Here is a 17,001-nt window from a genome sequence, read left to right on the forward strand (position 1 = left end):
TTTTTGTTTGGGGTCAAGTGACTTTCAACAAGGGTGCCAAAACAACTCAAAGAGCAATCTACTCAGCAAGAGCTGGAGAGGACAGCTGGAGAGCCAAGGGGAAAGGTGTGTAAGAACCTCACACCACACAGAGCTAACTCAGGATAGACCAAACCCCACTTGTAAAAGAGCCTAAGTCCTTCCTTCCTTTCTTCCTTCCTTCCTCCCTCCCTTTCTTTTTTTCTTTTTTTAGACAGGGTCTCACAAGGTAGATCAGGCTGACCCTGAACTCACAGAGATCCGACTGCTTCTGCTTCCTGAGAGCTGGAATTAAAGGTATGCACAACTTTAATTGGCCAGGCCTAAGATTGTTAGAATTTCCAGGGATGAACCCTTATTGCCCTGGAAAACACTGTGGTCTCCCTGATAAAATACCAGTAACTAAGTAGCCAAAGGAAAAATAAGCTGGACCACATCATACCTACAAAGTTCTGTCCTTGGAGAGAAGCTTTGTGGTAAAGAGCTCTTACCGAAAACCTAAGTTCAGTTCCCAGCACTGATAACAGGCAGCTCACAATTGCCTGTAACTCTAGATCCAGACCTAATACCTCTGGACACACACACAATTAAAAATAGAATATAAAGGGGCTGGAGAGATGGCTTGGCAGCTAAGAGCATTTACTACTCTTGCAGAAGATCTGGGTTCAGTTTCCAATACCCACATGGTGGCTCACAACTGCCTGGAACTCCAGTTCCAGTTCCAGGAGATCTGATGCCTCTTCTGACCTCTATGGGATCCTACACACACGGTACACAGACATCCCACTCAGGTACATTCACACACACACACACACACACACACACACACACACACACACACACACACACTAAATAAGCAATTTAAAAAAAAAAAATTGACCAGGCAGTGGTGGCACACACCTTTAATCCCAGCACTTGGAAGGCAGAGACATGTGGATCTCTGTGCGTTCGAGTCCAGCCTGGTCTACAGAAGTGAATTCCAAGATAGCTAGAGCTACACTGAGAAACCTTTTCCCAAAAAACAAAATAAAGCTGGGCGTTGGTGAAGCACGCCTTTAATCCCAGCACTCGGGAGGCAGAGGCAGGCAGATCTCTGCGAGTTCGAGACCAGCCTGGTCTCCAGAGCGAGAGCCAGGATAGGCTCCAAAGCTACACAGAGAAACCCTGTCTCGAAAAAACAAAAATAAATAAGTAAATAAATAAATAAATAAATAAAACAAATTTTAAAAGCTTCTAATGAGTGAACAGTGCTAGCAAAAAAGTAAAGACAACTGAAAGGGTAGAGGGCATGTATACCAACCACATGCCTAACAAGAAAGCTGAGCACAGAGCCTAAGAACTCTTGAAACCTCACAGTAAAGAAATTGGGGGATGGGCAGCAATATGGCTCATCAGGTAGAGGCACTTGCCACTGAGGCTGACAACCTGAGCTCCATCCCAGCCTAGCCTAACTGGTGAGTTTCAGGCCAGTGAGAGACCCTGTCATGAAAATACAAGGTGGAGGGCTTCTGGGGACCACCATCTAAGGTTGACCTCTGGCACTGGCACACACATGCACTCGCGCGCACACACACACACACACACACACACACACAGGTTTTAGAATGAGCAAAGGTCTTGAACAGACACTAAAGAACATGAAAAGATGCCAAACTTCATTAGTCATTTAGGAAATGAAAACCAGAGGCACTGCTTAATGCAGCAGCTACTGTAAGAAGACGGGGGCAGGAAAAGACTCAGTGGGTAAAAGCACTCTCCACATAAGCTTGACCACCAGAGTTGGATACCTAGGACCTACATAAAATTCTGGAATCAGTGGCATGCATCTGTCATCTCACCTTTCCTACGGTGAGATGGGAGATGGAGACAGGAGAATAAGCCTGGGGTACATAGGACTATACACTGGGCGGTAGCAACCAGAAAGACTATGCCTCAACAAGGTCACAGAAGGGAATAGACTCCTCAAAGTTGCCTCCATGGTACCCAAGACCACTAATATGTGATCTCCAGTCTAGAACTTGGGATCATAAATCTGGGATTCCTATTCTGTCCTCTGTTATTGTCCCAAAGCCTTGAGTGACGCCAATACATAAAGGCAACCAAATAATCTTTTTGCATTTTTGAAAGAGTCTCATTTGGTAGACAAAGTTGGACTGGAGCTGGCAGCAATTCTCCTGTTTCAGCCTCCGGGATGCTGAGATCACAGCCGTATACCACCACACCCAACTTGTAAAGATGGATGAATGAAAGGACTGCTGGATGCATGGATAAATGGGTGGGTGGGTGAGTGGATGAAGGATGCGGATGAGGGGGTGGGAGGGTGGATCAGTGGGTAGAGAGGTGGATGGATGGGTAGATGGATAAGTAGGTGGAGGGGTTGGCGAATGGATGAGTAAATGGATGTATCCACAGGGGTAAATGGGTAGGTGGATGACTGGACGGATCTATGGGGATTCACGTGGAGGGCCAGGCAGATACGCACGGCCGGGCCCAGGACACCATCTCCCCAAAGGCTGGGATCCCCCCGGTACCCGCCGATCACGCACCTGCAGCGCCCACTCTCGCACGCCTGGGCCACGAACCACCACCACCACCAGCTCAGCAGGTTCCGCGCCGCCCGCCCTCAGAATAGTGGCGCTCTCCATTGGATAGAACCCGCGTCCGTCTTCCAGCCAGCCAATGGCCGCCGCACGGGAGGGAGAGGGCCCGTCGTAGGATACTGGCGTCATCTTTCGGAGCCGAGGGAGCGGACAGTTGCTCGGGCAACTCCTGGTGGCGTGGACACGTGCTGCGGGATTCAGGCCGCTAATGCTGGGCGAGGCAGGTAGAAAGCAGCTCAGAAAATTCCAACATGGTAAAGTTTGTAAATGCGGGGGCAACCGGGCTTGGAAGTGCACGCCTGACGTTCCAGCCTTAGCAAGGGTGAAGCAGGAGGATTAGGAGTTCAAGGCCATCTTCGTCTCATAGGGAGTTTGAATCCAGATTAAATTATGAGTCCCTGTTGTCCCGAAGCATGCCCATAATCCCAGCACTGAAGAGACAGAGGCAGGAGGATCAGAAAATTAGGGTCATCCTGGGCCGTGTAATGACTTATGGACCAATCTAGGATACATGCTATCCTGTCTCCTAAAACCAAAATAGCGCCAGTGAAATGGTTCAGAGTTACGGTGAAAGCGCTTGTTGTAAAGCTTGTTAACCTTAGTTTGATGCACAGGACCCATATGGCAGAAGGAAAAGCAACTCCCACCAGTTGTCTTCTGACCTCCAAACACACACACACACACACACACACACACACACACACGAACGAAGTAATAAGTACTTTTTAAAGATCAAAGTTTGGGGAAAGATAAGCTGAAAACAGGGTCCTTAGAATAGTGGTGTGTGCCATTTTAAAACAACAGTTTTAAACAGTTGTTTTAAACAATTGTTTTAAACAGTTTTAAAACAATCACACACACATGCACACAAATGCACACGAGCACGCAATGAAGATGTACTCAGTGCCAGGGAGAGCTGGTCATGGTGTCACTGGCCTTTAATCTCAGCATTCAGGAGACAGAGGAAAGAAGATCTCTATTACTATGAGGCCAGCCTGGCTTACATAGTGAGTTCCAGGCCATCCAAGGCTACATAGTCAGACTCTGTCTCAAAAGAAGAAGGGGTGGTGGTGATATAATCAAAGCTAAGCTCTTGTCAATCCTCTGGATTCCCTCAGCACCACAAATAATAACAGTGGTCGTTTTTACACTTTATCTGGTCCTGGCATTATAGGAATACATGTCTCAGAAAATCAAAAAAACAAGAAAAGGGAGATGGGACTAGAGACACAGTTCAGTTGGTAAAGTGTTCACTGAGTTTCATCTCCAGAACCCACATTTAGAGAAAAAAGAAAAGAAAATAAAAAAGGAAAGGAAGAAAAGAAAGAAAGAAAGAAAGAGAAAGAAAGTCACAGCACTGGGGAGGAGGAGGATCCTGGAGGCTCCATGTCCAGAAGGGAAGGAAGAGAGGAAGGTGAGGGGCAAGATGGGTTCTATTCTGTGGAAACACAATGGTGACTTAGCAGCAAAGTATGATGAGGACAATGAACAGAAGGGGAAATCAAGAAGAAATCCTGCACACTCCATCTGCTCTTTAACCCATTTTCCCTACTCTAGAAGAGACGGCCAGGGCCAGGAGAGATGGTTTAGGGGTTAACAGTGAAAGACCCCCAGACCCCTAAGGGGCACAGGGTCCCGAGGAGCCCCCGAGACTCAGAAACCAGACCAAGAGCTGTAAAAACAAGAGGGTTTATTGAACGAATGCGCATTTGGGTGTCAGCAATATCGGGGAAGCTGCACACCCCAGCATGGGGTGCAAGCTCCTTATATAGGAAAAAACTGCAGATCAGCATACAGGCAAGGGGCACAAAGTGATTGATTACAAAGTATGATCTCATGTTAGAGTGATCACCCAGGTGTGACCTGCTTTTCTACAAAGGAAAAAAACCACAGAATGTACCCTAGAAAGTCCTCGATTGTCTGTTGGCCAGGTGTGACCCAAAAAGGATTGTTTGTCTGCCCTCGGGTTGGGCCAATTTCCTTGTCCTGGGCCAAGGTCTGTGGGAAACTTTTTCTCTCAGCAAACTAAAATCTTTCAACAGCACTGGTTGCTCTTCCAAAGGATCTGGGTTCAAGTCCCACCACTCACATGGCAGTTCATGACTCCAATCCCAAGGGATCTGACACCCTCATACAGAGATACATGCAGGCAAAACCCCAATGTTCATTAAGCAAATAAATCTTAAAAAAAAAAAAAGCTGAGAACTTGAAAGAGATACTGACAGATTTGAGAGACCAGATTCTAACACTGGATCTTTGAGATGGAGCCCAGAGAGGCTACCATATAGGAGACAACCTGAACCAGAAGTCGAGCTGCCCTTGCAGGGGCTGTGTGAAATACACCTAGGATTCGTGTCAGTTTCTGAAACTGCATTGGAGGATTTATTGCTGATACTGCTGGCTGACAGAGAGGAGACAGTTGATTCTTTGTGAGGCAGAATTCAATGAGGGGAAATTACCAAGATGTGAGAAAATAAAGGAGGTCCCTTCCCTCCACCCACCCTCAGCATGGTTGATGCTTCTCACCAGCTGAGAAGCAAGAACTCCACCACAGCTGGCATTTGTTGTGAAGACAGCCAACACAGAGATAATACCCTTTCTATATAAAGATATGTTATCTTAGAATAGCCTGGAACCAGGCATGGGGCTGCAGTGTGTATGACCATGAGTGGGACCTCATTCTCCTAGATATTTTCTGGGAATCTCAGACAAGACAGTTAACTTCCTTTACAGTGAAGGTGCCCCAAAATCCTGCATCCCTCAAAGCTGGAGTTTTTTCTACCTTGCCAATTGTAATCCTGCCGGAAGCCACTCAGGACCCACTCTATGGATTTCCTTTAGGTTCCTTAGCAATCCTTAGAGCAGCAGTTCTCAACCTGTGAGTCTCACAAGGGTCGCCTAGGACCCTCAGAAAACACACTTATTAGTCAGGCAGTGGTGGCACACGCCTTTAATTCCAGCACCAGGAAGGCAGAGGCAGGCAGATCTCTGAGAGTTCAAGGCCAGCCTAGTCTACAAAGCGAGTTCCAGGACAGGCTCCAAAGCTACACAAAGAAACCCTGTCTCAAGCTAAAAAAAGAAAAAAAGAAAAGAAAAAGAAAAGAAAACACAGATATTTACACTATGACTCATAACAGTAGCAAAATTACAGTTATGAAGTAGCAACGAAAATAATTTTATGGTCAGGATCACCACAGCATGAGGAACTATAATATTAAATGGTCTGAGAATTAGGAAGGTTGAGAGCCACTGTTTAGAGGATAATAGCTTCAAACCCCACCAGAATGATATATATGACTCATAAAGACAAAGGAGAGGGGGCTGGAGAGATGGCTCAGAGGTTAAGAGCACTGACTGCTCTTCCAGAGGTCTGAGTTCAATTCCCAGCAACCACATGGTGGCTCACAACCATCTGTAATGAGATCTGGTGCCCTATTCTAGTGTGCAAGCATGCATGCAGATAACTGTATACATAATAAATAAATATAAATCTTTAAAAAAAAAAGACAAAGGAGAGATACTGTTCCTTGAGAAACCCACACCCATGGTCTGTGGTCTCATTTTCTGCCTGATACCTCTTTCTCTTCAAATTCATTTTAAGAATGTCATTTTGAAAGCCAGGCATGGTGGCACACACCTTTAATCTTTGCACATGGGAGACAGAGGCAGAAGAACCTCTGTGAGTCCGAGAGGCCAGACTGGTATACATATACATAGCAAGTTCCAGGACAGCTGGAACTACATAAAAGACCCTGTTTGTTTTTTTTGTTTGTTTGTTTGTTTGTTTTTTAAAGTCACTGGGGGGAGTTGGAGAGATGGATTGGCAGTTAAGAGCATTTGTTGTTCTTGCACAGGACTGAAGTTTGATTCCCAGCAACCATATGGTGGCTCACAACTGTTTATAACTCCAGTTCTAGGGATCTGATGCCTTGTGACCTCCTTAGACAACAGGCACACATGTGTTACACAGGCACACATGTAAGCAAAATATTCACAGACATAATTAAATCTAAACAAAAATTTTAAAAGACCCTCCCTTTTTTTTCTTTTCTTTTTTTAAAGATTTTATTTATTTATTATGTATCCAGCATTCTGCTTCCATGTATATCTGCACACCAGAAGAGGGCACCAGATCTCATAAAGGATGATCTCATAAACCATGTGGTTGCTGGGAATTGAACTCAGGACCTCTGGAAGAGCAGTCAGTGCTCTTAACCTCTGAGCCATCTCTCCAGCCCCCCCCCCCTTTTTTTTTTCCTTTTCGAGACAGGGTTTCTCTATGTGTAAGCCCTGGCTGGCCTGGAATGCACTCTATAGACCAAGGCTGGCCTTGAACTCAGAGATCTGCCTGTCTCTACCTTCCGAGTATTGAGATTAAAGGTGTGCGCCGCCGCCACTGGCCCATCTCTGTCTTGATCTGTCAGCTGTGCCGATTGGTGTGTGCAGACACCTCCATCTCATCAGGTATGATTAAGGACTGGCACTCACTTAGTGACAGCACAGTCAGCTCCCATCAAGAAGTCACACACACGTCAGGTGCCTGAGGAGGGCAATAGTCTCCATGGTCCCAACTTTAAATTTCTTTCTTTAAATTTTTTACATTTATATTATAATGGTTTTATTAGCATATGTTAATTATAATAATGGGTCTCATGCCATTTTCATACATATATGTAAGGTATCTTGGTCATATTCACCCCTCTACCCTTTCTGGCTGTGTAGTGAAGGATGACGTTGAACTCCTGATTCTCCACCTCATGTGTGCTAGGATTACACTGTGAACTAACTACTCTACCCAGTTCTTGTGGTGCCGGGAGTTGAACTCAGGGCTTCATGCATGCTAGGCAAGCACTCTACCAAGCATTGTCCCCAGCCCATCCAGGTACCCCCAACACCAATCATTTTACAGACCATTCTTTTATCTTCTCCCCTACTGTATCTATACACATTCGGGGCCTTCTGGACTTTCTGTTCTGTTCTACCTGTGTGTGTGTGTGTGTGTGTGTGTGTGTGTGTGTGTGTGTGTGTGTGTGTGTGTGTGTGTGTGTGTGTGTGTGCATGTATACAGAGGCCAGAGTGAAGGTCTTTCACTGTGCCATGTTACTTTTTGAGACAGGGTCTCTCACTGAACTTGGAGCTTACAGACCCATCAAGGCTAACTCACCACTGAGCTCCAGCGATCCTCCTGTTTCTATCTCCCCAGTGCTAGAACTACAAAGGAGAGCCAGTGTGCCTGGCATTAAAAAAAAAAACAAAAAAAAAAACAAAAAACATGGATTCTGGGAATACAAACTCAGGTCCTTATCCCCTTTCAGCAAGCACTTTACCAACAGAGGTAGTCTCTGGTCCACATTTGCTTGTAATCTGACCTTGAGCACTGACTGCCCTATGTCCGGAAGCAATGGCACCACTGATCAGCCTCCCTGGGTAAACTAATTTAGGGAAAGCAATGGACACTGTCAGGATGTCGGTTCTTCCAAATATACTTTCCATCGACCTGCATCTGCTTCTTTTCCCCTCCAGACACTTAAGTATCGCAAGCTAGCCTCAAACTCATAATCCTCCTGCCTCAGCCTCCCGAGTGCAGTGACCACCACAGGTGTATACTGCCACACCCTGCCTCTTGATCTTAGTCTGCAGAATTGATGATGTTTGTGTCTCAGTTTTATGTCATAGAGGTCTTCTCTGGGCTCTACTAGGTTTAATAATAAGTGTTCTTTCTGTATTGACTAGATGGATAAATGGTGTTTTCTCTCCCATTTTATCTCTTGGCTGTCGTTCATGAGAATAAAAGCTATTATTTGGTTGTGAGCCTAGCTTTAACAGCTACAGGCTGTGGATAGTGGCGCACGCCTTTAATCCCAGCACTTGGGAGCCAGAGGCAGGTGGATCTCCATGAGTTCCAGGTCAGCCTGGTCTACAGAGCTAGTTTCAGGACTGGTTCCAAAGCTACACAGAGAAACCCTGTCTCAAAAAACAAAAACAAACAAACAAAAACTATTGATGGCTGGGTTGTTTTCTGTCCTACCACCATCTCTAATTGTTTGGGGGAGGGAAGTGACATTTATGATCTCAAGGAAATTCCACTTGTCCCTGCTCCACTGAACATGTGTTTCTTGTGTGAACATGTGGTGTGTGCAAGCATTTGCATCTGTGTATACATGTGTGGTGATGTGTATACATATATGTGCACACATGTGTGGAGGCCAGAGGTCGATGTGAATTTACCTCTATCATTCTATCTTAGTTTCTTTTTTAAACCACCTTACTGTGTAGCTCTGGCTAGCCTGGAACTTGTTACACAGACCAAGTTAACCTCCAACTCACAGGGATCCACCTGATCCTGCCTCTGCCTCCCGAGTGCTGGGATAAAGGCAGGTGCCACCATGACTGGCTCCAACTTTTTCTTTGAGACAGACTCTCGCTGAGCCTGGGGCTCACTGATTCAGCTAGACTGGCTGACCATCAGGTCCTGGGGTCCTTCTCTCTCTGCCTCCTCAGCCCTGGGTTTACAGGTGCATGCCGCCATATGGGTTCTGTGGATCCAAATCAGGTCCTTATGCTTACATATGCTTACACTTCACCCACTAAGCCATGTCCTCAGCCCCAAATATCATAATCTTGATGTCCGAGACTAAACTCTTGATTCCCCCTTCCTCTGAGGTCATATTCCCTGGGCTCCATGTTGGCCCAGTGTCACCACCCTCTTTGTCTCTCTGTCCTCTGCCCTTCCTTTCTACTCTCTCTCCATGATTTACTGTTATCAAAGCTTTTTATCTATCCAAGACTGGCTGTGGTGACTCAGGCTCATCATCCCAGCTCTGGGGAGGCTGAGGCAGGAGGATGGAGGAGTCTAGGTCAGCCTGGACCATGCAGGAAGATCCTATCTCAAAAACAGAAGCCGACCCAAACCACCCACATTCTTTCTGCTACATAAGAAGCAGTTTTGGCTGAACAGTGGTGGCACACCCCTTTAATCCCAGCACTCAGGAGGCAGAGGCAGGTGGATCTTTGTGAGTTCAAGGCCAGCCTGGTCTACAGAGTTGTTCCAGGACAGCCAGGGCTACATAGTGAGATCCTGCCTCAAGAAAAAAAAAAATCCAGTTTTGCTTATTTAGTTTTTTTTTTTTTTTTTTTTTTTTTTTTTTTTTTTTTTTTACATTTACTAATGCATGTGTGATTGGACAAGTGTCAAAGCATGTGTATGGAGGTCAGAGGACAACTTACAAGATTAGGTTCTCTCCTTCCACCTTGTGGGTCCTGGGGCTCAGACTCGGGTTATCAGCATGGTGGGAAGTGCCTTTTTTTCAATGACCCATCTTGCCAGCCCCGTGTAAATGCATGATTAAACTGACTTTATTATTCTTCTGAAAACTCTAAAAATAAAAATCACTAATGAACCTCCTCCAGGCTTGTAGCTTAACTAAATAAAGATCAGGAAATGTGATTCGGCTGTGGCTTTAGCTGCTGCGATGACAACACGAAATATGGCTGGTCCAGCCCAGTTGCTGCCACATCCTCCAGGCCACTCTCTCTTGCCCAGACTCAAACTGAATAAAACTGGCTTTTCTTTCTTTGTTCCCTCTGCTTGTTTGCTTGTTATTTTGTGTATGCATGCATACATTGTGTTTATGTGGATGCCAGAAGACAACTTTTGGGAGTCAGTTCTCTCCTTCCATCACATGGGTCCTAGGGATTGAACTCAGGTTGTCAGGCTTGGTGGCAAGCGCCCTTACCCACTGAGCCATTTCATCTGCTCCCCACAACACACTTTGTTGTTGTTGTTGTTCAGGAAGGATCTCATGTAGCCCAAGCTGGCCTCATAGTGTCTATGCCCTGCTAGGGATAGAACCCAGCATACTTCCTGTATGCTAGGCAAGCATGCCACCAAGGGAGCACAAAAACAGCTAAAGCTGGTTTTACCAATGTACAGCATGACTTAAAATGAGAGTCTGTGGGGCTGGAGAGGTGGCTCAGTGGTTCAGAGTACTGGCTGCTCTTCCAGAGAACCTGGGCCCCATTACCACATGGTGGCTCACAACTGCTGTCTAATTCCATTCTAGGGGATCCTACACCCTTACACAGATAAACATGCAAAAGACAATGCACATGAAATAAAAATAAATAAATCATTAAAATGAGAATCTGTAAGCACTCATACTTCAATTCTCCTCCATATTATAGGATGCTACAGTTTTCTTTTTATTTTTTCTTTCTTCCTTTTTTTGTTTTTTGTTTTTTTAAGACAGGGTTTCTCTGTGTAGCTTTTGGAGCCTTTTCTGGAACTTGTTCTGTCGACCAGGCTGGCCTTAAATTCAGAGTGATCCACCTGCCTGCCTCTGCCTCTGGAGTGCTGGAATTAAAGGCGTGCATCACCACCACCAGGCTGCTACAGTTTGCTTATTATACTAGATTGCAGCCTGGACCATTACATTTGTCCAGAATCCAAATCCTGTCCCTGCCTTTAACACACCTTGGAAAACAAAGTCTGAGGGTGGGGCTGTCTGACACTGCTAAGAGATTGAGTGAGAACCATTGAGCTTGACTGCCAAGATTCATTGTACCCCATATACCGTTTGCCCTGCTGGAATCCGGACAGGCTTCCACAGAAAGAGACTCAAAGGCTGTTAGGCACGCTGGTTAGTGACTGGCATAGCAGAGACAGCAGAAAGCTGGGATGGAAGGAAGGAAGAACTCAGCTGAGAGTCAAGCCAACAGTCATAGAATCAGTGACGCTGGAACTTAGCACGGTGAACACACCAACACTGGGCACCTGCATGGAGCAGCCTACTGTCTCTAAAATCTCACAAGCTTTCCACCTGACTGAGTGAAAATGGCAGCCCAGGTTACTCTGCATGCTTTCCAGGGATGACTTTTTTTTTTTTAAACAAGGGAAGATGATTCTTCTTCTTCTTCTTCTTCTTCTTCTTCTTCTTCTTCTTCTTCTTCTTCTTCTTCTTCTTCTTCTTTTCTTCTTCTTCTTTTCTTCTTCTTCTTTTCTTCTTCTTCTTCTTCTTCAGATGTATTTATTATGTATAGAGTGTTCTGCCTGCATGTATGCATACACACCAGAAGAGGTCACCAGATCTCATTATGGATGGTTGTGAGCCACCATGTGGTTGCTGAAAATTGAACTCAGGATCTCTGGAGGAGCAGCCAGTGCTCTAAACCTCTGAGCCATCTCTCCAGACCCCCAGGGATGACCTTAAACCAGGAAAGGGGCACACAGGTACAATTAGTAGCTTGCATTTACTTATTGTTTTATTTCCCAGTACTGGCAGTTTTGTACATCTTAGGCAGGGATTCACCACTAAGCCACACCCCAACCCCTCACTTGGGGATTCTAGGCAGGTGCTCTACTGCTGATTCTAGGAAAGGACTGTCTTTAAGCTATATCCCAATCCTCTTTTCACGAGTGTGTGTGTGTGTGTATGTGTGTGTGTTGTGGTATAATTTCATGTAGCTCAGGCTGGTTTCAGACTTGTTATACAAGAGGATGACCCCCCAGACTTCTGATCCTTCTGTTCCATGACCAGTTAATGGGGAGCCAGGGATGGAACCAAAGGCATCATACATGATGGACAGGCATTCTACCCATTGAGATACACTCCAGCACACTTTTTATTTTGAAAGTATTTTTTTTTGGTTTTTCAAGACAGGGTTTCTCTGTATAGCTTTGGAGCCTATCCTGCACTCACTCTGTAGACCAGGCTGGCCTCGAACTCACAGAGATCCGCCTGCCTCTGCCTCCCGAGTGCTGGGATTAAAGGCGTGCGCCACCAACGCCCGACCTGAAAATATTTTTTTAAAGATTTATTTCTGAGGCCAGGTGGTGGTGGTGCATGCCTTTAATCCCAACACTCAGGAGGCAGAGACAGACAGATTTCTATGAGTTTGAAGCCAACTTGGCCTACAGAGTAAGTTCCAGGATAGGCTCCAAAGCTACAGAGAAACCCTATCTTGAAAAACCAAAAAAAAAAAAAAAAAAAAAAAAAAAAAATTATTTGCAAGCCCAGTTCATGCCTTTAATCTCAGCACTCAAGAGGCAGGAACAGCCAGATCTCTGTGAGTTCAAGTCCAGCTTGGTCTATTTAGAGAATTCCAGAACAGCCAAGACTACATATTGAGACCCTGTTTTTTAGACAGGGTTTCTCTGTGTAGCCCTGGCTGTCCTGGGACTCATTCTGTAGACCAGGCTAGCCTTGAACTCAGAGATCCACCTGCTTCTGCCTCCCTCAGTGCTGGGATTAAAGGCGTGTGCCACCACCACCTGGCTGAGACCCTGTCTTAAAAACAACAAAAAAGCTTTTCCCGTGGCAGCGTTGCGCAGTGAGAAGCTCATGTTCAGAGTCGCAGTCCAGGCCGTCTAAGGATCCACTTTAGTCTGTGCAGGTCTTCAGACGCAAGAAGACGGCCACAGCCGTAGCGCACTGCAATCGGGGAAACGCGCTCATCAAGGGGAACAGACGCCCCCTGGCCCAGATTTGTGCCATCCGACAGTCCATCTCCAAAGCCCTGGTGGCTTATTACCAGGAGTATGTGGATGAAGCCTCTAAGAAGGAGATCAAAGATATCCTCATCCAATATGATCCGACCCTGCTTGTAGCTGATCCTCGTCGCTTTGAGCCCAAAAGGTTCGGAGGTCCTGGAGCCGGTGCTCGATACCAGAAATCTTACTGATGAGCCCATCTCAAGGATCAGGGTTATTTATCTTTGTAATAAACATCCTAGGGCTCTCAAAACAAAACAAAACAAAACAAACAACCAAACCAAACCAAAGATTTATCCTTAATTTGAAGTGTGTGTGTGTGTGTGTGTGAGTGTGTGTGTGTGTGTGTGTGTGTGTGTGTGAGAGAGAGAGAGAGAGAGAGAGAGAGAGAGAGAGAGAGAGAGAGAGAGAGAGAGAGAGTGTGTGTGTACATGAGTGCAGGCGCCCAGGCAGGCCAAAGGTGTTGGATGCCCCAGAGCTGGGGGCATGGGCAATTACGAGCAGCACCCTCCATAGGCGCTGGAAACTGACTGCAGGAGCAACAGGAGCCCTTGATGTGGAGCCATCTCTACACGCCCCCTCCTGTTACTTTTTATTCTGAGACAGGGTCTCACTAGGTTTCATTGACTAGCTTTGAGCTCAGCTGTGGCCCAGGCTGAGCTAGTCCTACCCAGGTCCTGACCATAGGGAGGGAGAAGTAGAAGGATGGAATAAACAAATAAATGAAAACAAACATCAAACAGCCTCTCCAAACATCTAACAACCAAGTGCTCATCTCCCTTGGTAGTAGTGGCTGTCAATTATTATTATTTTGGTTCTTCAAGACAGGGTTTCCCTGTGAAGCCCTGGCTCTCCTGGAACTTAGTCTGTAGACCAGGCTGGCCTTGAACTCAGAGATCTTCCTGCCTCTGCCTCCCAAGTGCTGGGATTAAAGACGTGTGCCACCATCTCCTGCCTATATTTTAATTATCAATTTGTTGTATGTCCCTGCACACACATGCATGTGCCATGGCACCTGTATGGCTGTCAGAGGACAATTTGCAGGAACTGTGTGATGGCTATTCTTGACTACATCTGGAATTAACTTAAACCCCCAAATAGGGCACACCTGTGAGGAATTTTAAATTATGTATGTGGGGTGGGTGTCTGTGTGTCAAGATATGCACATGAGTGCAGGTTTCCACAAAGGCCAGAGGGGCCACAGCCCCCTGGAGCACATTGTGAGTCACCTGCTGTGGGTGCTGGGAGTCAAACCGAGGTCCTCTGAAAGAGCAGCATGTGCTCTCAATCACTGAGCCATCCCTCCTGCCCCTGCTTATAAGTTCTCACACTGTTCCAGAAAGATAAAACAAGTCATTCCTTACTCAGGACAAGAACAGTCAGGCCAGCTTCCCCTCATATTCCCCTCAAGACCCTTGAAAATGTGAGTTGGGAGACAGCTCAGTAGAGAGAGTGTGTGCTTCACAAGTGTGGGGACAGGAGTTCAGATCCCCAGAACCCAAGTGAATAAGCAAGTGGGCATGGCAGCTGCCTGTAATCCTGGTACTCAGGAGGTTGAGACAGAGGAACCCCTGGTTAGCCAGACTAGTTAGTTGAATCCCCGAACTCTGGGATCAATTGAGAGCACCTGCCTCAATGAATAAAGTGAAGAGTGATTGAGGAAGATGCCTGATATCAACTTCAGGCCTACACACACACACACACACACACACACACACACACACACACACACACATATGCACACCATACACAAATATGTGCACACATACATACTCATACACACTCACATATACACACATGTATACACACATACACATGAAAAAAAGACACTTGTAAACCATAGGAGATGACAAAGACCCTCCTTTTCAAGCTTGACTTTGGGAAAGGAATTTTAATTCACCCAAACACCCACTTCCCAAACTCATTTTGGAGCCGACGAACTGAAGAGACCATTGTTATTCCCCAGCTATGGAAATGAGGTGAGGTTTCAGGGACACCACCTCTTCAGTGCCTCCCAGGAAGGGCCTGCAGCACTGTCAACCTCTATTCCAAAGAAGGCCTTTGGGTGACATCTTGTGAAAAGGACAGAAACTGCAACTCACACTCCTTGAAAGGCAAGTCCGCTGTCCTTAGTCTCTAGTCTTAAAGACAGCCAGACTTTGGGCCCCACACAAAGATGGACTACATGTGATAACAGAAGTCAATTCAGAAATGGGAGGGAGCAGCCAAGATAGGGAGGATGACCCTTCCCAAAGCCAGGTCTAAGATGTCAAAGCATTTGAAGATGTGTCTGCCCCATTCGAGACAGGAGGAAGCCTTTGGCTAATGCACCAGCCCTATCCCAGGCATAGATCCCAGTAGCCTCCACAAAAATGAGTCCAATAGGCTTGTCAGGAGTGAGAGCTCTTGTCTGTAATCCCAGTACTCTTAGCACTTGGAAGGTTGATGCAGTGGGATTTCAAGTTCAAGGCTAGCTAGCCTGGCCTACATACTGGGATTCTGTTTCAACAACAACCCATAAATCAGCTTCCAGGTCTGGAGATAGCTCAGTGGTTAAGAACACTTGCTTCTCTTCCGGAAACCTGGGTTCAGTTTCTGGCACCTACACAGTGGCTCACAACCATTGCCATGTTCCAATTCAGGAGATATGACATCCTCTTCTGACCTCCAAAGACATCAGGCACACACAAGTGCAGACACATATGTGGGCAAAACACGAACACACACATACAAAGTAAAAGGCTGATTTTACACTCTGTAGAACCAGGGCTGTAGCTGACTGACAGGTGGGTAGTGACACCTCCAGATAGTATAGGGACTACTGGATTGTGTCCACTGGTGCAACTCTGTGCAGTCCTGCCAGCAGCAACAGGAATGGGGGGCAGTCTGAGGAATTTCTTTTAAAACTTTTTACTTCCTTTTATTTTGAAATAAAGGTTTATTTTAATTTTATGTATATGACTGTTTTGTCCTCATGTTTTCTGTGCACCTTGGCATGCAGTGCCTGTAGGGACCAGAAGAGAGCATCGGATTCTCCGGAACTGGAATTTTAGATGGTTGTGAGCCACCATGTGGGTTCTGGGAACTGAACTTGGATTCTCAGGAGAGCAGCCAATGCTCAGCAAACACTGAGCTGTCAAATTTCCTTAAATTACAAAAAAAAAAAAAAATCTTTTAGGGACTTTGATTCAGGTAAAACATGACCCTTGGCTTCTGTGCAGAAAGGAATTTCTGGACAAGCCATTGAGAAGCTGAGTTGGAGGTCTATTAAAAATAGAAGGTGGGTTGGGCTGTAGTTCACTTGGTAGCATGTTTGCCTAGCATGGGTGAAGCCTGGGTTCCATCACCAGCACTTTATAATCTGGCATAGTGAGGAATATCTGTAAGCCTAGTACCTGCAAAGTGGAGGCAGGAAAATCAGGAGTTCAAGACTACTCTTGAGGCCAACCTTGGATACTTGGGACATTGTTTCAGAAGAACAAGCAGGGTGTGGTGGCTCACACACCCTTACTCTCAGCCTTTAGGAGGAAGAGGCAGGCAGATCCCTGAGTTCAGAGGCCACCATCTGTTAGGATAATGAGACAAATTACAAAACAAAACAAAAATAAAAACAAAGATAAAAAGTCAGCAAAGCAAATAATAAACCACGAATAAGAGTATGGATGTGGGCTTTTTAATTTTTTTTTCAAGACAGGGTTTCTCTGTTTAACAGCCCTAGCTATCCTGGATCTTGCTTTGTAGACCAGACTAGCCTTGAACTCACAGAGATTCACCTGCTTCTATCTCCCAAATGCTGGGACTTAAAGTGTGTAACACCACACCTGACTGGCTTCTTAATTTTTTACGTTTTGTATTTTTTATGTGTGCATTAGGCTTGCATTTACGTATGTTCAC

The 17,001-nt window shown here is 45.9% G+C and overlaps 2 protein-coding genes across 4 annotated transcripts in view; one reads left to right on the forward strand and one right to left on the reverse strand.

The window, feature by feature from the left end:
- The window catches only part of CUNH7orf50 (chromosome unknown C7orf50 homolog), a 106,023-nt gene extending 103,309 nt beyond the window's left edge, over positions 1 to 2,714 (reverse strand). Inside the window, exon 1 of one of the 2 annotated variants that reach the window (XM_035444782.1) lies at positions 2,565 to 2,714. The gene's annotated coding sequence lies outside the window, so the exon portion shown is untranslated. The remainder of the gene's footprint in view (positions 1 to 2,564) is intronic. The other variant, XM_027413478.2, reaches the window with a different exon arrangement.
- Positions 2,715 to 2,741: 27 nt separating this feature from the next.
- LOC100770641 (40S ribosomal protein S16) lies at positions 2,742 to 13,378 on the forward strand. Of its 2 annotated transcripts, none has more exons than XM_027413479.2 (2): positions 2,742 to 2,872; positions 13,002 to 13,378. In XM_027413479.2, the coding sequence occupies exons 1-2, from the start codon at positions 2,870 to 2,872 to the stop codon at positions 13,296 to 13,298; spliced, it is 300 nt and encodes a 99-aa protein (XP_027269280.1). In that variant the 5' UTR covers positions 2,742 to 2,869; the 3' UTR covers positions 13,299 to 13,378. The 2 variants fall into 2 exon arrangements, with proteins under 2 accessions (XP_027269280.1, XP_035300675.1); XM_035444784.1 differs by having other exon boundaries at positions 2,757 to 2,872; positions 13,011 to 13,378.
- Positions 13,379 to 17,001: the final 3,623 nt, after the last annotated feature.

This window comes from Cricetulus griseus, chromosome 4, assembly GCF_003668045.3.
Source record: "Cricetulus griseus strain 17A/GY chromosome 4, alternate assembly CriGri-PICRH-1.0, whole genome shotgun sequence".
NCBI classification, from domain to species: domain Eukaryota; kingdom Metazoa; phylum Chordata; class Mammalia; order Rodentia; family Cricetidae; genus Cricetulus; species Cricetulus griseus.